The 21,253-nt window shown below is 39.7% G+C and overlaps 1 protein-coding gene across 6 annotated transcripts in view; it reads right to left on the bottom strand.

Moving 5' to 3' along the window:
* The window catches only part of LOC135170223 (chondroitin sulfate proteoglycan 4), a 33,510-nt gene extending 21,482 nt beyond the window's left edge, over nt 1–12,028 (bottom strand). Inside the window, exons 1-4 of one of the 6 annotated variants that reach the window (XM_064135834.1) lie at nt 11,277–12,028; nt 9,064–9,905; nt 8,666–8,984; nt 2,566–2,729 (exon numbers count right to left, since the gene is read on the bottom strand). In XM_064135834.1, the coding sequence (XP_063991904.1) occupies nt 2,566–2,729; nt 8,666–8,732 (231 nt within the window). In that variant the 5' untranslated portion in view covers nt 8,733–8,984; nt 9,064–9,905; nt 11,277–12,028. Of the gene's footprint in view, nt 1–2,565; nt 2,730–8,665; nt 9,906–11,276 lie in introns of all 6 variants that reach the window. The other 5 variants (XM_064135824.1, XM_064135845.1, XM_064135854.1 and 2 more) reach the window with 5 other exon arrangements.
* Nucleotides 12,029–21,253: the final 9,225 nt, after the last annotated feature.

Here is a 21,253-nt window from a genome sequence, read left to right as displayed (position 1 = left end):
AAAATGTTATACAACGTCTGTATCACGATGAACATTAGGTCTAGTCAGACCGTCCAAATATCGTCAAATAAAAATTGAAACAGAAAGATAAAATATTAACCCATTGAACCGATTTTCCTTTTTTTTTCCTCCCCCCTTTTTTATCTGCATATCGTTTTTTTACTCCGGTCGCCGTTTTTGTTTTTTATTTGACATTTTTTATTTTTCATTCTCCTCATTTTTTTTTTGTTATTTGTTCACTCGGTTCTTTTAGGTTCGATTTAGTCCAGTGGAGCTTGGCTCCATCCCCTTCACGTGAAATTGGTATGAGCACGTCGAGCAAATATCGATTACCGCATCGAGGAGAGGTATAACGGACCAACCGGCTAATCCCTACGACCTCTCGGATTTATGTTGTCACTAACTCCCATATCACATGAGATTTTCGCCTCTTCTCTTACCCCCTCGAGTCTGTACACGACACCACGATCCCCTTGAACGTCCCAATGTATCTCATCCCCCTTCTGTCCTCCTATTTTCTGAATATATCCAATGGCACTCTCTACTACCACCATTTGCAAAATCGTTTTCGGTTGTATCCCACCATGACGTATATCCAAACCGCTATATTCTATGGAATATGTATTATGGAAGCGAGGTAAATGGTCGTGAAAGCAATTGTGCATTGAAGCAGTAACCATTTGAACTGGGAATGCCGACTTCGGGATACGGATACGGAGAATATCGGATGGCATGATTCGAGGAGACCTCTCAATGTTCTTTTGCCGATGGATATGACCATCAAAGAATAACTCGTTATTTCTCCAGTGCTTTGTGTCACCATTCTCCAGAGGAAGTGACAGAAAGCTGGAGTCAGATAGTGATACAGCAAGGCTGAGTTTCAACTAGACGGAGAAGTGCGAGAGAGAAAATATTCGGTTTCGTAGTCGGCGGATGTAAAATCATTTTCCCGTAAAAATATTGTGCGAATACCGCACGATACCATTACCTCGTGTCTTCCATGACAAGACAGAAGGCACTGAATAGTTAAACAATAGGCAATGTAGGTCAATTGAGTATATTCTTGGAAGACTCCTTCAAAGAAAATTGAGTGAAATATTTTTAACATTTTTAAAACGCTTTGCATTCATTTGATATTGACATAAAAATTCCGACCCACTACGTACAGATAATGAAATCATTGTAAAATGTTCGTAACGTCGGGCTCAAATGGAGCTCAAATAGAGGCTCTGATGTTCGACTACAAAAGAGGAAGCGCATTTCATTGGGGGGGAAAAAATAGTCAAAGTACTTCTACCCTTAACACCGAGCCTGTCGTTAAAACTGGAAGCGATGTTGATAATTTCATTGTCACCGTTAAAAATTCAGAAATGTTCATTTCGCACTATCCGACATCAACTGGTGTTAAAGCTCGACATTAACACGCACGTTTTATCTACAAGTCTTCATTTCGCAAAAAAATAAAATAAACATTGAATCCCCGAGGAATACGACGGCATTGAAATCCGGTGGAGAATTTTCAACATCGTTAAGGGGTGAATGTCAGTAAAACCGCGTTCCGAGATTCATTCTTCCGACAAAGGATCAGCGAGAAATGGAAAAAATTTGATCCTTCCGTTCTACTCTGGTAACAGATCAACAGATCACGATGCTTTCCGATTACTTCACATTTTTCTCATTGAACTCTGGAAAACGGCCGACTTCTCTCATCAATCGTCTCTTTTTCTTTTTAACGCACTGTAAATGGTTAACCCTTTGCGATCATTTCAGTTTTATCTCGGGATTGCCCCGGGAGAAGAGAAGATCCCCTTTCTCTCAAGGAATTTCCCTGCTCTCTACCTGGATTCTATCTCTGAAAATTCAATATTTTCTCCACGAATAGTCCAACGACAATATCGTACGAGTCTCACAATTCTCAAACATTCTCCACATTTTTGGTGATAAATATTCTCCAACCAAAATCATCTCAATCCACCGTAGAATTAACAACCAGATAACATGATAACCTGTTGTTGGAATTTGTTCAATATACGTTCGAACTAGCCAATTTCACTACATTTCTCCTTCTCGTTTTCCCATAACTGCAATAATTTCAATGAACCCCACTGATGGAGATATGATCGGGGCTAGTAATCGGGGAATCGGGGGGGGGTCGGGGAATAGTAATAGCAGTATTGACTCGTCAAGTTCGCAGGTATTTTTTGAAATAATATGAGTTCCGGTACTTCCCCTCGGATTGGATTATAATCACATTTGTAAACTATTTTATATTTCAGATTTGAAAAGCGTTAGCACACCGACCAAAGTGAAACTAAAACTGCGGCCAGAGTGAATCCTGTGGATCAAGTCCACCAGTTAAATTTCAACTCGAGCTTCTCTGATCCTTTGCCTCAGTGCTTTTCTTTATTCTTCTGTCCAACAAACCCATCAGTGTCTGCATTACTGTGATACGAACTAACGCTTTCTTCAAAGTTTCAAAATACTGAACAAACGGGTTGCAGAACTTGGAAGCCTATCGGCAATGAGACAGACAATGGTAGAGGTATCATCAAAGAAGAGACAAACCTTCAGTCTTCCGGCTTCCAGTTTTATCAGACAATAGTCGGTTTTTCCAGCTGCCAATAGGAGGGTTGCGTCAGATAGATGAGTACGAAAACGAAAACTTATGTCGGTACCTCCCTTCGCCTCCTGCACTGGAAAGTGAATGTAGCTTGCACCATACAGCGATACTGAAATCAAATAAAAACGTTTTTATTGCACTTTTATTTCCAACCTTTTTTTTTTAACACCTCTATTATTTTGACATTCTTATGAGTTTCTTTTCGTTTGCTTTATGGTGTTCTTTTATAGTCCTTGAATGTTTTTTTTTCTTTTTGTGCAAACGCTTCATGAGATTTAGATGATATTGCATGGAGCGGGAATAAACCGTGTATTCCAATAAAGGGGACTCAAAGACAGGTTCCGGAGATGATTATAGGGAAGAGTGAACAGGCGGATTCTACATCGAGAGTCGATAAAGCGAGCGACTTTTCCCAATAGTCGGAATTGGGGGGAGGGAAAAAACTCCTGTCCATTCACAGCACGTCTTTTGTACTTCTAGCAGAGGTACTTTTTTATTTTTCAATTTTATTTTTAACTCTCATCCGTTTTGTGGTAATTCGCGGGAAGTAGTCTTTTATTGAGCATTATCACCCTCTTGATTCGGTTTTAACGGCGTAAATTACTGATTAGGCTCAGGACGTCTAGGATACGTTTTTTTTTCAGTTCGTTTCCTGAAATATGTTGGTCGATCCATTTAGCGAGCTTTGCTCTTTGTTAATGGTGTTAATAATGTGCAAGATTCATATGCTAATCCTCCGGGGGATGATAGAGTTTATGTCTGACATCAAGGACATTTTTTTCCGAGTCTCACTTTTTATTGGTTTTTCCATCCTTCAAAAATATTCTACAATGAGGAGGGTCTGGAGAAAATGTCAAAGAGTTTTCTCAAGGTTCTCTATACAATCCTCTGCAAAAATATATTTTTCCTGAAAAATCCCGCGGGATCTCTTCCTTCGAAAATCCCAGAAAGCAAAATGGACTTAAATGTTCAGTAGAATATGACATTTTTCTTATATTCATGAGATTATGGAGGGAGATGGAAATTCTCTTTGTTAGGACTGTTCTACTGATATTAAACCCGCCAATTAAAATATTTATCAGATATCATTTTCCACTGGACGTAATTGGGTTGAAAAAAAATCATCGACATTCAAGTTTTTCTGAGTGTAAGGTATTCCCTAGGAAAAATCGATTAAAATTTATGAGGCATGCCGCACAGAATGGGTATATGATACACTTGTATGCTTGCACGTAAGAATTTTCTGCGAATAAAAAGTTGGCGATTCGAGTGATTTCGAGAGTTGCCAATCACTCACCCGAAAAGCATCGAATTCTACTGTGTGAATGCATTGTACTGTTGAACATCATAAAAGGGGGTTGGGAGAGCGTATATTAAAAAGTGGTAGCCCACGAGCAGAATTGAATTTAACACGAGGAACAATTTGCTTAAAATGAATTAAATTCTGAATTTTTCCGTCGTGGTTCACGATCTCCAGGGGTCGCATAACAATTTTAAATTTTACATGCGCTACCTCCACTTGCTGAATAATTCCTTTGCACATGTGCTTAAGCTATATTTTATGTCGATATTACCACGTTCAACGAATGTCCCCTGTCCACACATTCCAGTCAGATTTTTTTATTTATTTAAGGGAAACATGTTTGATGGGCGGAATGATGAGTTCCTCTCAATGTACTTTTTTCGCTTTAATTTGCGAGGTGCAGGTAGCAGAATTGACGCAAAATCAACCTTCCAAAAGTCCCGAAGAACCTCCTCGATTACTGAGGCCTTCACAACCACAAAAAAAAAGTATCAACTGTTTGATAAATTTCGATAGCAATTGACGCTCGAATTCCCTCGGGATTAATCCCCTGATTTTCAAGTCCTTTGAAGAGTTCTCCAACATTCCCCAAATTATTCTCCGTCACGACATGAAATGATCCCAAACTCAAAACTTACTTCCCAAACTCTCATTTTATACCTCCGCAACATTTTTATTGCACAATATTTTTTATCTTTAGTGCAAAAAAACTACCACCACGCAGAAATATTGGAAATAGCCAAGTTTATTCTTCACTCGTCGCCCAAAAATATTGGGTATAAAAATGCATAACCGTAGGGTGAATGGAAAATAAAAATCCATACATATCCATACTCATACATTGATCACACTGTCAAAAGTTGACTCGCGATTCCAGAATTGGTATCGTAAAATAATGGAGTTACCAGTGCTCACTATATGTACAATTGTCCCCAGTGTTTTTAACATAGACGACACTGAATGGTAAATAGTATATGGCATTCGTTCGTTGGTTGTGTTGTCCTGTATATAGAATTTCTCGATTCAATTACACGAGAGGAAACAGGAATGTTTATTTTACGAGTTTCCATCACTGGCAATAGCAATACGTCTGTGCCCAATTCAATATCGATCGATTTCCAAAAATATATAACAGTGACACTGAGAGCATTTTGCATTTAAAAAGTCATTTGAGGAGTGGTTCAACGCTCGTGGTTGGCGGGTGGGAAATCCATTTGCGAACATGGGAGCAAATGTTTGATCAATTTTAATTGCAATTTCATCGGATTCAATAGAACTTTCATAGGAAAAACGTTGTGAACATTTACCTCTCAATTTTTATCATCCAACAATGTATAGACATGAACCTTTGAAACTGGGAGGGTTTTCATTTTTGCAAATTGTTCGTTGCCTGATGCATATAATCGACGCACATGGAATGAGGGGGAAAAAAAACGTAAACAGGGGGTGAAAAAAAACGAGTTAAAAATGCCTCAATTCATGACCACTGTCGATACATTGGATGCTTCGGGCCCGCCCGCAGCGTAACAAAACCAAACGTTCCGCCTCGTCAATAAATAAACGTGAAACGAGCCGGCAGGGGGAGGGGGCAGTAGGGGAACCTGGGGGGATACACGAGCGAATAGACAGCTAGAGCGTGGATGCGGGATACAAGTCTCATGCACATCAGTAGAAATTTCGTTTTCTCACACATGAATACTGTGGTTTTCACAGTGGGTATCGGAAATGTAAAAAGTTATAAGGTTGGCAGAAAGAGGGTGGAAGAATGGGGAAAGGATGGAGTGAGTTTACCAGTGGGATCTACGGAGTTTATCTTTATATCTACTTTTGTAACAGGAGTAAGAGGGGGGAGGAGAAAAAAATAGGCAATTTAAAATTTCAGGTCTCTCTGTTCTTTCACCATTAGGAGGAAGAAAAATAGTCGAATTATTTGGCTGAGTAAACTTTTTAATTAAAGTCGGGGGCTTTGCAAATGACTCTACTTCAAGATTTAGAGGCAGGGAATTTTGAGGAAATTAAAGCAATTTGACAAATTTAAGTACCTTTTTGTTTCTTGGGGATTTAATGGGGATTGTGAGATATTAGGAATGTTTGGTTACTGATTTTATTTCGGTGTAATTTGAAAATGAGAAGGTAAAAACTCGATATCGATAGCTTTTTGGGGAGGATATGGTCACTGAATGGTCAGTGAAATACAATTCTACTTGTTAATCTTTGACGGTGAAGTTTTGGAATTTTGTCACGATTCTGGGTTCAATGACACAGTTTTTTTTGCATTCCATTTGCTGCTTGATTGGGGTATGGTTTTCAGAGCAATTGATGATTTATTTCCAGAGGTATACAATGCTTGAATTGAAAATACCTGTCGAGAGGGTAAAAAATTGTTGAAATGCTCGTGTTCAACAATGCTAGTAGCATTTCGTTGAAGTTGAATCAATAAGCTGAAGTTATCCCTATTTTTATCATTAAATTTAATGATATTATTCAAGGTAATTGCATAAGAATAAAAATGGCACTGCAACATAAATGCTCCGACAAATTAATTTTTTTTCATTCCATTGTATGAAAAATATATGAGACTGCGGAAGGAATAATAAGAAAATCACCTCATTTTTTGTCATCGAGGGGAAGCTTTGAAATTACTCAGGGTTCCTGGGAAACAGTAAAGGGAATATTTGATACTGAAATTGCTTCAAATTTTTCTTATAAGTCCCAAGGAATAATTGTAAGTGCTACTTTAGACAGGCACCCTATTAGAGAACCCGCTTTTCATCATCTCCTAAAGTAATACCTCCAAAGAAACCTCTACTGTCACTCGTAAACTACCCCCGAACTACAGGACCACTTTTTAGTTGGCTTCCTGAAAGACCTGACAAAAACCCACCGCATATCTGGGGTTAAAATATTCATTCAGTTGTCCACTCGTATCTCCTAAAAGTCATAGGAACAACTTTGACATTAAAATACCACAAGACTCCGAAAAAAACTCAAAGCTACCCCTCAGTAAGAACTGACTTCTATCTCTAAGCCTTCAAGGACGATCTCCTCTCAGTCTTGTAGCCAAAAAAGTACATTTCCACTGATCAACTTGGAAGTCTCACATATTCCTATGAAAAAATATTTTCAAAATTATCACATCGTATTTTCCCCATCACCGCATCATTTCTTATTGAGCAAATCTATCCCGGATAACTTCTGCTTATTATGATAATCCTTATCTGACAACTTCATAGCTACAGCTGCCAACTTTGTTTAGTCTTAGGGTAGGAATAGCCTCAGAATATCATCCCCTCGACTCGCCACCAGTACTCGATATTTTCTTAAACCAACTTCGAAATTCGACACCACTGACAATTCACGTAACTCATTGATTCCCAAATGTCCAATGGCATTGAATGCCCAATTCCCTCGTCCAAAGTAAATCAAATGAAACCCATCATTCCACTATGCCCAAGGTAAACTATATCCATCAAAAACCATATTCTCATCCCCCAAAGGCGACATCACGAAAAAACTAAAATCCAATGACCCACTTGTCCTCTATTATTTCCCTTCCACATCCACAAGCACAAAATACAAATGTCAGAATTCAATAACATTACCCTTCCCCACCCATCCCTGTCAAAGCCAGTTCCACTCTCCATTGAATTTCACCTAAAAAACGAGCAAACATCTCCCCGAAGTCACTCCAAAAGAAAATACTCATTCATTGTTCCAGCATCCCCTGAATTATTCCAAATGTTTGTTTACCAAGTAAAGTGCCCCAGTACCATCACCCGCGTAAGAAGGCTTAGCCCTGGGTTTTGTCGAATGCCTGCTCCTTGCCATCCATTCTATTATCGCAGAGCCCAGGTTGCACGCGGAGAAACACCAAAAGCCACACAAACCAGTACATCCACCAGTGCTACATCTAGCGCAAAGTGGCTGTTATCGTTGCCATTATAACTCTCCGTAAGTATGAAATGCTAAGGATAAAAGAGATGCTATGTGATATCACCACCAACCCCAGCCTCTCTTTACCCTACATAAAATCATAATCTACTTTATTCCGCAATTCCTGTGGCATCTCATATTTGTTTAGGATAATCGTCGAGGTCATATTTCAAATGAAAAAAGGATGAGAACGTGGAACACGACCCGAGGCAACAATAATAGTTGTATTGAATAAAATGATCGCTGATATTATATATCGAATCAGAACCGAATACTCCTTGACTTTTTCCCTGACAACGGTCACAGATTTTTCAACTCCCCATTTGCCAAGTCCTTTCAATCCAATTCCACACAGTACCAAGAGAACATCAAATTTTTCCCTCCAAAAACCAATTAAATGGAATTTATACCAAATTTAATATTTAAAACCATGAGTTTTTCCACAGTCATCTCTGGAATGGAAAAATTAATTTTCCTTCAGGCCGAAAATAATTTGAACGGTAACTTCACGCGACTCACCGCCCATGAGGATTAATGATGAGACGGTGTCAATAGACTGCGATCCAAAATAACTTCAGTGTATGAACATTTAGAGATAGAACAACACGACCATTACGAACATTGTACATAAAGATTTATATAGACATCGCTGAGGGTAAGTCAGAGCCGAGAAGATAATAGGAGTATGTTACTGAATAAAATGATTCCTGAAGTTGATGTTGTATACATCACATGACAACGGAATACTCCCTCCCTCCTTACAACACAACTATTCTCTATTCACCAACGACATATATCTATATCCTTACCTTTTTCATCCGTCTGGCAGTAGCCCAAGAGGAGGGTCGTTGCAGCCAGTAACATCAACAGTCCCATGTCGACGGCAAAGTTTAGGCTCCCTTACGGGTATATCTTTTCGTTTTGGTTCTCCCTTCTCCGTCTCCTCACAGATTTTTTTTTATATTTATCCTCTAGCTCTTATTTCTTTCCTCAACTTCAGACTTGATTTTTCTCCTCTAATCTATGTGTTTGGTCTTCCCTATGCTCTCTGTGCCCTCTCCAAGCGCCTTTCAGTATGTATTCCACGCTCTTGTCCAGGATAAACGGCCTCGCCAAAAGCGAACGAACCTAAAGCAGCATCGATCCCGAATAGAAGCGTTATACGAGCTCAGCGTTGGTTATTTATGCGAGGCCATAAGTTACGTACTTTCTCGGCGTCATGTTTTTCACGGCTTTTCCTCTCCAAAATCGTCGCTCTTTCTCTCTTTCGCTCTTTCACGTCTGAGGATACATGAGGGGGCAAGGTATTCTACATACACCGAGTAGAACTCATGCTCTCCCACTCTTCTGGCTTTTATCCTTTCCACCTATTCCTTTTCGTTTTCCTCACTTGGCTCCAAACTATAGTCAACAGCGTATACCAATCCGACCAAAGCTTACTGTTCTCCTCTTTTCACGTATCTCAAGTTATGTCAGTTGGAAAATGAGTTGTGTCTCCACGCTTCCACGATTTACTTGAGAAATCGGGACAGCTGATTTATTCATCTGTCATCTATTTATCCGTTGGCTCTTTCAATTTTTCGAAGGATAACAATGAACTTTAAAGCCAGTGATTTCATCCTCGTATGCTGTTCATTTGACTGATCAGCCTCATCCTAATTTATTCATCGTGGGGCCTCTTTCGGGAAAAATTCTCTTGTTGACAACGCATTGACACGTGTGGACGTCACAGGGCCCAATCACCGTGATTCTTGGTGGTGACCCTTGGCACAACCAAATGGTAACGAACCACCATCGTCACCAGCGTTCGTTTGCATGGACATCGCTCCACGCGTCTCTTGATTGCCTCTTGCACCAATTAATGCTCCACCCAGTCGGTACCTCCGAACTACCTTCGGCCAAGTTTTAACAGTCAGTTGCCTCCTCCATTAAACATTTCACGTATTACGTGTTGTAGTCGTTCCTCCAGCTCCATCAAGCCTCAATGCCATTTCCACACCAATGGTCTATTGCAAAGTCAGGGTGGTTTTTCCAGTTGTCGTTCACTCTCTGTAAATCCAAAGAGTCATTTAAAGTTTTTTTTTTTTCATTTATTTTCAACTGTTTCTTTTTTTCAATTTCTACTTCACCTCTTTCTCTCATAGTTTCCGCCCCAAGCTAATTTATTTCAATTCTTTTTCACAACACGGAGCACCAATTCTACCGGGCTGATTTCAAGTTTGACATTCCAATTCGAGAGGTGGAATTTAAGCTCTCCAAGAGGACGGATTTTGATGGAAAATTTTTTATGTCCACAGAGAGCGAGAGAGAGGGAGAGGGAGCGATACAGTATTATTGTTTCTCTTTTTTCTTTTGGGGTGAAGTTTCAATGATTCAGGTGAGAATATTCGATGAATTTCTGATCAAATAGGGGACGAACAAGATTAAAGCCATCCAAGCACCTCAATCCACCATCCTCTGGCCTGTTTTTTTAAGCGATTCCACCAGCAATTCACCTTTCGGATGGCTCGCTAATGGAAGAGCTCAAAAACCATTTCCCCCACCGTTTCTTTATTCTGCACCTCTGAGCCCCCCCTCCTTTCCCCGAGCACAACTCGAATATTTTTTTTGTTTCTACGTCAAAGGCACGTCAGTATAATTCAACCCAATCCTCCCGATTTTAGGTCACAGTATATAATTCCCATTTCTCTTGGCATTCTCCCATACAACCCTTTTTTCACCATCATTCCACATTTCTTTGTTTCTTTCATAATATTCATTTATTTTCTATGAATAAAAAAGTCCCTTTTTTATGGGCTCTTGTCACGAGAGTCACAAAAAACAGGTGAAAAAAAAATTGCTCTTGGTGTAAAAGTGGAAAATAAAAAAAAAAGAAAATGGAGAAACGAAAAAGGTAATAGGAGACGGGGTTGGGTTGAAAGGAGGAGAGGATGTGGAGGAAAAAAAAAAATCTGTCGGAACTCGTAATTTAATTTGGCGAGATTGTGTCACAGATAGTTTACGAGAGTGTGATTCCCTCTCTGAGTGGCGAAATATTAGAGAAACGGGTACAAACAGAAGCTTCATTCATCGGGGGTCTCTTTTCCCTCCCTCCCTCTCTCTCTCTCTCTTCCCCAACAAATTTCCGTGTACAGAAGGAAATTGGGGATATCGTTTTACCTCATGGTTCTCTCACGGTTGATAGAGTTATAAAAGTTATTGTTTACCAAATTTTCCCCCGAGATGTAACCAGAATTACTGATGAATATTTCCATTTCTATTTCCCTCAAATCGTGAAAGTTCAATGAATTCGTCAAAAATTTATGTTAAACCCACTGAATAATTCTGGATAATGGGGTTTAAGTTGAAGTATCAAACTCCAATCAAAATTCCTCCCTCAAACAATTGAACTACATAATGATGATGAATAAGTAAACATACACTGACATTTGCTGGTTACAGCAGTCAACATATTCCTGATGTGATTCACGGTCGCGTATCCAGCTGTGAAACGTTTCGCACCCGGTGAAAATTTGCATCGGCACGTATACATATAACGGGTCACGTATACCCCAGCACAACCATCGTCTCCACCCCCTCCCCCTTTCGAAGACCCCACATATACCAATTCACCCAGGGAAAAATATCAAAGCAGCATCAATCTTATTCTATTCCTCTCATTCCACCTACTCTTGGCTCATCCTCCACAATACTAAAAGCACTTGGACCCGATGTAGACTACTTTTCCTCCTCGAACTCACGTTTTCCTGGGATTATTCAGTAGAACTGGAAGTGGGGGGGTGGTACACATGGGACACACACGACGGCACAATCCCGGTGGAGTGTCTCTGAACGATCGAGTGGCACCGGGATTTACGTAGGAAAGAAAATCACGAAAAAAAAAATTCAGGGCACATCAAAACACTTGACAACTACGAATATAAAAAAAAAAATAATGAAAATTCTCAATTATTTACAACTCGCATGTTCATTCGCCCACACACTTAATCAATGAGCTCTATTCACACTCGCATTGGTTAATTGGAATCGGTATGACGATGTACTTCACTGGTAAACTCAACGCACGTTTTTCAGACCCACGGAGCGATGGTCCAACGTCAATGACTCCTCGACGACTAACGAGCCGCACTCTACGGTTCCAACAAACGCTTTTCCTCGACACCGCACGGTGGAAAGCTTTGCGCCGTCGCTCCGGCCTCAGCTTCCAGCCGCCCTCTACCCCTCCTCTCACCACCACCGCCTTTCTCCACCTCACCCTTGCATCCTCAGTTCAGTTCTATCCTCACTCTCGTGCTGGTCTATACATATCATCGTCTCGCGGGTAGACGATGGAGTTTTCGTGCTGCAATGGGTGGGCTACAGCGCAGAAGCACGGCCGACCGACCCGGACCCTCTCATCATTCTCCCTCCACGTTCCTCTTCGCTTTACAATTTACATGTAGAAGCTCGAAAAAAAAATTTTCCACCTTTTCTTTAAATCATTCGGCAATTAATTTTCTCACGACTCCAGTTGAATTGGAATTATCCAACTCCAATTGTCCCTGGAAATAAAAATAGATACTCCCCTTCGTTCATTTGCACGATTTTAAAAATACACTCCCATGGGAAAATTTGGGAACGACCGCCAGGGGGGTATAAGGGGCGGGGGGCTATAGTTTCTCTGCGGATGGTATTTCCACTATAACCCGAGAGTGTGCGGGCGGCCCCCGCGTGCCACCGCATCTCGCGCCAGCGCGGCTCCAACGCGGCGGTGAGATTTCTCGTCTTTTTCTACTCTTTACTCACCTCCTCCCCATCGCCCCCCAACTCTCCTCCGTCTCTCCCTCATCTTTTCTTGTTACTCCATTTCTTTTTATTTTCTAACGCCCGCGTGTGCACACCACTGACACTCACATACTCCAAGTATATGTACAAAAGTTTTATGTATGAGTCCTCTGTACCCCAGGGTTATGCCTCGCCGTTCGACGCTGAAAATTCCTCACCAAAATACGTAAAACTTAACTTCAGTCTGACCCTCCCTCTTCCACCTCGCATCCCCCCAAAACAACGACGCTCATATATTCTGCTAAAGTTGTCATAAATTTGGTGCTCAGTGCTCTTCTTTTATTTAACAGTCTGTTTACTTCATCAAACGTTTTTGTAGGTATTATTATAGGTGGGGGAGGACGAGAGCTTCGGCATCCTTGTTTTTCTTTGTCTTCACCCACTCACCCCCGTGGCTCCTCCAAGGCACGGCAATATACCGCTTTGAAACTGGGGTTCTATTTATCTTGGAAATTTTCCCATTCTCTTGTCACTTTTTTTTTTCCACTTTTTTGGGAAACTTCTTCCCAGGATTTCTCGTCTTTTTCTGCATACGTATGGGCGCATGTGGCCTTATTGGAAATGGAGGAGAGGATGTTTGGTGTGCCGATAAAAATCGTTTTAGGAGATCGAAGGGTGGAGGAAAAAAAAAATTGGTGAGTTTTAGGTGGCAGTATAATGAGCCTTGCCACTATCGACCCACGAGAGGGGTCTGGCACAAGCCGACTCTTGAGAATCTGTAAGATCGCCCTCGGCTACAAACGAACCTAGTCCGTTCCTATTTCATCGTATAAACCCTCGAGAGAGCGATTAAGCGTCGTGGTGCGGAAGAAAAGCGTTTATAAATATTTTCCGGGGACCTGACGAGGCTAGTCACCCTCATCCCCCACCGCTTCCGCCACTCTTGTGGCACTATACATGTGGACATTGCGAGAGAGATGAGAGGAGAGAAAAAAAAAGGAATTTAACCCATCCACTTCCTCCCCCAGTCGTTCATCTCTATTCGGTTTTTAAGGCCCTTTTGTACGCTGGACACTTGTGTGGTAGATGAGCCTGAGTTCGTCGGAGGGCGGGGAAGGGGAGAGGGGGTGGAGGGTTGTGATCTGGTACTGTGGTGGCGTCGAAGAGAATTTTTGAATAAGAGGTTTATTATGCAACGCCACTGGTCTTATCTGTCCTCTTACCCCCTTGGTGCATCATTCTTATTTATGAGGAATAAATCATACTGCGGGGGAAGGTTGACACAGTGGGAGACATCTAATCTTTGGGGATGGGAGACAATGTGGAAGTGATTTTTGAGGTGTTATATTTGGATTTCTCGCTGGAACTGAATATTTTATTATAATCTTCGAGTGTCAACAGGCGGTGAGAAACGTTATTTGCGTGTTTACTGAGCGGAAACCCGGGAATAACTTGGAGAGTTGGAGGAAATCAGGGTAATGATCAGGAAATTTGAAAGTGAACAAAGACGATGCAATTTCACCCATTCATCAGCTAACAATTCACGATGAATTCGTTCATGCACGTACATACGGAGCGGATATAAAAATTTTATTTTTGGATTTGTCGGATGTAACGGAGCGATAATCCGAAATATCGGAAATCTAAATTGCAGTATTTTTCGCAGACGATTCAAGGAAAAATGGCAAAATGTACTGGAAAAATTTCCTGATTGCCCGTCATAATTATGGAATAGTTCCCTAAAATTTCCTTCGTGCATATTTCACTTTGGAATTACGAACAAGATACATAATTTTCATGGAACATTTTTATCCGTAAATGCTTGAAATACTCCCGTGGTCTTGTGGGACACCATCTCGCACATTACAGAAATTCTTAATGCCGCCACAGTGATGGGAAGGGATCAGGGCAGGTAAATTCTCTTCCAGCGATTAAAAATGTCGTACGGTATTAGCAACAGGGTTGGTAGCACTACTCGCGCACGCTGGAGTAAAAGGTCAATTTTACTTTGGATTTCAGCAACACGGTTGAATGGATTCAATCAACTGCGTTATGAATAATTGATAAAAATTTTGGAGCTGTTTGTTTTTAATTTACTTGCAAATATGAGACAGCCGAATTTTTCCTTGAATAATTGGCTATTCTCACGTTGATGAAATTTTGAAAGTTTATATATAATGTAGGCAAATCGGTATTATAAGGTGATTGTGAATTGGGGCAAAGTGAGTTGCCAGCTTACGGATAATTCATACTCTTATAATTTTATGGATTTTCTTCTAAAGTTATGCTTCCGCCATTAAGAAGATTTGTTTATGTACTTGGGGTATAAATATAAGTAAACCGTGGAAAATAGTATCTTATTTATGACCACATTTTCCATTGTCATAGAATTACATTCATTTGGGGAAAAGAAATAAAAAAAATTAAGGAGTTGGAGGGAGGAAAAAGTTAAAGAAAAGTTAGGGAGGAGAAAGTTCATTTGCATTAGTTATGTATACATTTCTATACATCTTAACTCATGCTGGATATGGAGACTAATGTTTATTTTATTTAACCATTTGTCAGAGTCTGATTATTAAATATTTCAAGATTTTTTATCATCTGTTCGCGTGAGCAATTATCGGATATAAAACCCCGAGTGCTTCTAAATGACAATTGTGCAATATTCATGGCTCTACGATATGGGTTCAACAACGCCCACACACGGCGTTAATTATCAATCATCAATTAGTTCCAGGCGATTATTAATCATGGGAAAATCGTAGATCCTTCGCTAATTGATATGAATTAATGGGGATCACCTGAACATTGTGAATTTTTAATTTAGAAAAGTCACAGGTATCCAATAGGACGAACACAAATACATCGATCCACGTGAGCATTGCACAATACCTTAGCGACCCCTTTGGGCCCTTTTGTGTGATACTTCGTTGTAAATATTCCCCAGTGCCAACACACCAACGAGGCGCACGTCGCATTGAAATTTTTCTCAGGATCTTCTACGGAGTGATATCATGGAACATCGAGCAAAGCGAGACTTCGCGATGACAAATATTATTTAAAATTGCGCAACTGTCGCGCAACTCCCAGTGAAATTATTTTCCGGGAATTGTTACCAACAATAATTTTTTAGCAGCTAGAAAAATTAATGAATAAAAAAATCAACAGGACTCGTTTTTTCACACGAAAAACAATTTACTGAAAAATTAGAAATTTATTTTGATAGATTTACTAAGAATTGGAGAATTATTTTCTTCCAGTTTCATTAAACTAATTAAAAAGGACACTCGCTTACGGATTGGAAAAATAGTCAGACGATTTTTATTAAATGCTCGGCTCCATGAATTTTCAATCGAATTGAATGAGTATGAAATGGTTATTCATCACAGTGAATCTGAGCCATCGCATTCGTAAACATTTTCCTTTTCATCAATATGTAACAGCAAATGTTTTTCACTCGATTTTATTTATTCGCTTAGAAGACATGCACATCCTAGGGATTTATATTTACACGGAGATCATATCCATCGTATGCAGTTAGTTTTATAACATGACATCAAAAGGCACCGATTTTATTTGAAGAAAGAAGAGAAATGTTTCCGGGATTGAGAGAAGAAAAAAATGTTGGAGGAGTAGCGATTACTTCAATAACTCCATGAACAGCAATTGGCCCTGTCGATAAATCTCTCCGTTGAATGGTGATTTATTATCAGGTCTTTCACCATCACATGAGCAATGCGTAGATATTCAATATTCTCATATAAATAATGCTCTATTACATTTATTCTGTTCCATCACAGTTGGAGTATTTACGTATTATTAATTTCATAATTCAATACATTGATAACCCATTTTGATGCGCCATTTTCCGGAAATTCTGCATTTATCATGGAAACCTCCGAAGCGCGTAATCTGGATTTCACTGCATCCAGTACACTTCATCTGCCTTCATTTTCTTTGATACAAAGGCAACACCAAATATTGTTATCGGAGTTACAATTTATACAGATAAGATAAATATACAGACAAGAATTATAGTACTTATATATAATTACTCAACAGGACTCCCTCGTGACTCGGGCCAGATTAACGGGTTGTACGTGTTCACATCAAAACGAAAATTGCCATGTCATAGTGTTAATAACTGTAGTCGTGAATATCGTCGAGATGCCCCGGGATTAAAAAATAGTTTATTCAAGTTTCAAGATGTACAAAACTGAAATAATCTTGAATTGACTGCTGAAAAATCTTGACTGTCTGATTTCACGTACGTTCATCTCGGCTTTAATTCTACTTTGAACAATGTCAAGTCGATGCGAAAGTTCTACAGAAACTACTCAGTGCCTTTGAGCATTTTGTACTCTCGAAAGTTCTGAATTTTTCAAGGTTCGAGAGTTATGAGCACTTTCCTCAATATTTTTTATGTGGTCAATCCAAGTTATCTTCGCAAAGAGAAAAGTTGAGTAAAAACTATGTGGAAAATCTCGGTAAATTTATCCGTATGAAAGACGATCGTGCAAATAATTTTTTCCATCTCGATGGGGGTAAAAGGGACCAATTTAAATTCAAATGTACTGTGTAAGTGATGATAACTGATTTAATTATTAACTGACCGATGGAATCATTACAAATCCGATTGAATCGACTACAAATTTTTTATGCCAGATTTACCTTTGATATTTGATGAAATGGCCCATGTAAAATAAATATTTCAGTAGATAGGGAAACAGAAAGCTCTTCCTTTCATAACCAAAGCAGTTCTCCACAGCCCGATACACAACTCACTCCTCCATACGATAACCCGAAAAAGAAATTTGTTCACGGTAAAATAAATTCTAAGAAGTAATGAATGTTGGTTTACAAAGAATTTGATATCAAGTGTGGGTTTGAATAATGTATGTAGAAGAGCAGTTGGGTTGGACACTGGCATGAGCGTTTTTCCTCGTCTCTCTTCCTTTCCTTCAATTCTCATTTTTTTTTATACCTCGAGGTTTCAATAAAATTCTTCATTTTATCTTGAGGAAGACGACAACGAATATTGGTTCACGACGATTGGAAGGTACGATTGAATTGGAGCACCGCTTTCCACTTCGTTCCCATCCACTCCATTTTATTTCGTATCGCGAATGTCGACTACCGTCGTTTCTCTCGGCGTATTCACTCAAGACGGAAATCGACATGGAAAGCTCGTTTGATTCTCTGTATATACTGAGTTCGTTTGTGAATCTGTAGTTTGACTCTGAAAAAAAGGGGGTGGGGGAGGGGATTTCATATAGATGTTAGCGGAGATTTTTGTTGATATAATATTTGATATAAAACGCGCGGAGAACGAGGAAAGCCATGAAGTCATATTGACAGTAATTGGATGTTTTGCCAATAAATCATTGCGGATAATCTGCGAAATAAATGTTTTTTACTCAGCCTGCAGCAGGACTATATTTTCCAGGACAGTCGTGAGATCTATCTTCATTTCTATTTTCATTTATGTATGTGCTATGACCCGGCGATGAAAAATTTAATGAATAGCTTCGGAATAATTAATAACGAAGAAAAATGAAAGTAAAAAATCAGAAAAGAGACGGCTCCTTAATTATTTTCTTAGAAGTTATGAAATTACTCGGGGGCAAATATTCCGGACAAATTTGAAAACTATTCCGCGTAATCGGCTGAAGGGAATCCGACTTCTCTGATGATTACTCAGTCAAAGAAGAACAATTTTGAGAATACAAATTCAGCTCTGAAGTAAATAAATACTTCGTAAAACTATTTTTCTTTCTCTGTACAACAAAAATTATGTATCTCTGGTAATTCCGGAGGGAAATTTTATGGAGCATGAATTTTGTCGATTGTGTTTCGTAATTCTTATCAGCAACGTCGGTGAAAAATTACGATGTCGTGACGTAAATTTTCCGAGTCGATTCCGTAATCGCTGAACGAACTGTGAGTTTCGTAATTTTTACTGAACGTTTGTCGTTGTGTGGCATTCCAGTCGTTGGAAAATCGTTGTTTGCAATTTTTTTTACTCTTTTTACAAGCTTTTTTTTATTGATGAACCCATACGTGTTTTTATTTCCATGAAAATGTTTTAACCCTCTACGGGTACACCACCTGGGCGGTCCACCCCCGCATCGGGGTGGTTTATCACCCAACCACTATTGCATTCACCGTTCATTAGTAACACAACAACAAAATGTTACATCTTTATGATACCCTCTTCGAAACAGATGTTGGCTCTGTTGGAAATTGATAAAATTGACGTGAAGCTAAAATACGGTGGGGTGATGAATGGCCCGAAAATACCCGCAGAGGGTTCATTATATCGTGCACTCATACCTATGAGGGGGAACTGGTCTCTATAAAGCATAACTTTTACCCCTCTTTACTCAGTCATCTCGAATAAACCTGCTATTAGAAATATACAAATTAACACTATCATTATTTTTAAAATTATATCCACTGAATCATAAATCAGTTATTCGATCCAACTAATGAATTATTAAATGCAAAGTCTAATGAAATCCTCATCGAGATGAGAGGAGCATTGAATCATGTTTAAAGAAATATTTAATCGCTTCAGAGAAAACATTCCTTTGGCTATTCAAGCTTTTCACCTTTCAACTCGAAAATTCCATAAAGCTCATCTGATTTACGTCGTTACTACCACAGATATTAATTAAGGGCAACGACGTTTTTCACTAATTAAGAACATGCGTTCCTTCCGCTCATTATTATTCTCCAATTAGTAATTATAAATTTCACCGAAATTTAATGGCACCCTCTTTCGGCCTTTTAAGGGAGAAATGAGAAGAATTATAATGATATATGAGAGCCTGTGGTGAGTTTTCCGGATCACATTAGCTGTGGAAGGAAGAGTAATCCGGGTCGCTCTTTCTCCACATTTTCTTTTTTTCCAAATGCATCTTTACAATTCTTTGTCCTCCTTTTTTCCAAACATAATTCCGTTTTTCTTCAACATATACTAGCATTATACTATAATATTTTAACGTGCTTCCTGACCGAATTGTCCGGGAATCCGGAATATATGCAAATTAAAATCGTCCTAGTTTCCACCATTGCGCGCCCATCGTGGCGCCCCCCAGATTCACCCCTTTACCCCCCTAACCCTACCCTCCCACCCCCCTACTCACCCGGTCCGTTGGACTATAACGACCAGCGGTGCTTGATATATGATCTCTTATGAACTATCCACTGAAGAAATATAAAAATTCTTTATTTATCTCCACCCGGTGGTACTTTCTCACAATAATAACCGGGTAATGGCACCGCCAAATGTTCTTTTCACAGCGAGAAAAATTAATCTTAAATCATCAATGGTAAATTACTCCGTGAGGTAACATTAAGTGGATTTTTTTCTTTGGGCTGAGTTGGCTGAGTCGTTAGGGAGATTGGATGAGACGGTGATTATTCAAATTCCGGAAATTTGCAATTACAAAGAAATCTCATTTTTGATGGAGTAATTGAGTTACCCGGCGATTCGAATAATCCCTGGTGGCTTTGGTCTTGGCTAATTGATGGAGATGGCGCTGGAACTCGGCGGTATTTCACTTTTCAGATAAATCCACAACCGGGGGAATCACATTTTTTTTATGGTAACCCACTTGTGTTACCATTCATCGGTAATGAAGATTCGATATCACGAAAGGGGAAAAACTCAAGTCGAATTCAACTTTTTTTCCCAGGAAAAAAAAAAGAAAAATCTCAAACTGAGTTTTCCTCTTCACGCTATGTCAACACTTTCGTTTCTCCCCAATGAGTCTCTCGGGGTGAAGTTTTCACCTCCAATAATCACTGATGCGTACCCGCTTTTCCCAATCACTGAAGGTAAATGTATTTGTCGAGGTGAATGATCCAATTAAGATACATGAATTTCACTCGAGCGCAACAGTATTGATAATTCACTCAATACCCTGTCATGCATAAATTACTCATTCATTAATTATCTCTGCAATTACGTCAAGATGTTGAGATACAATTTGACTTCAACTCGTCATTCCTTCTCTGTATCGCGAATACATACCATCGCTGTTTCATATTCTCGTCTTCACACTTACCGTATAACTGCATTGACAATGACAACTATCGATTGCTCACCTCATACTCTCGACTCCTAATGCAGCCCTATACAACGTTTTCTGTAGGCCTCGATATCATTCTTCACCCTCTCCCACATCCCCTATCATCCTCCCATTGTGACCGACGAATGGCAAGCGAAACGCCGCTACGTTCCTATTTCAGAATTAAATTGACGATGTAATCTCTTAAATTCATTTTTCATCCCCTCGAAACTCCATCAATTCATTTCCAATTTATTCCTGTCAATATTCGACTGGCAAAAAAGGTCGGCGTGAAGAGCAGATGACCCACCCCCTCCACTCCACCCTCTATCAAAATCAGCGAATGGATACATTCAAAACGAAAAAAAAAAACCGGCAAGACCTAAAAATGAGAACTCCCAGAAAAGAAGGAAAAAAAGAGGAGGAAAAATACGGCCGAAGTGAGAGGGCACGAGGAAATCTGACCGTCGAATATCGAGCGGAGAGGCCCCCGGCGGGAAAAGCGGGGGTGCGCGCATGCAGTTTCTGGGGTAGTTTGAGCCCTAACGCATGCGCCCC

Source organism: Diachasmimorpha longicaudata, chromosome 2, assembly GCF_034640455.1.
Source record: "Diachasmimorpha longicaudata isolate KC_UGA_2023 chromosome 2, iyDiaLong2, whole genome shotgun sequence".
Taxonomy (NCBI): domain Eukaryota; kingdom Metazoa; phylum Arthropoda; class Insecta; order Hymenoptera; family Braconidae; genus Diachasmimorpha; species Diachasmimorpha longicaudata.
This window is presented reverse-complemented; position numbering and strand designations above follow the sequence as displayed.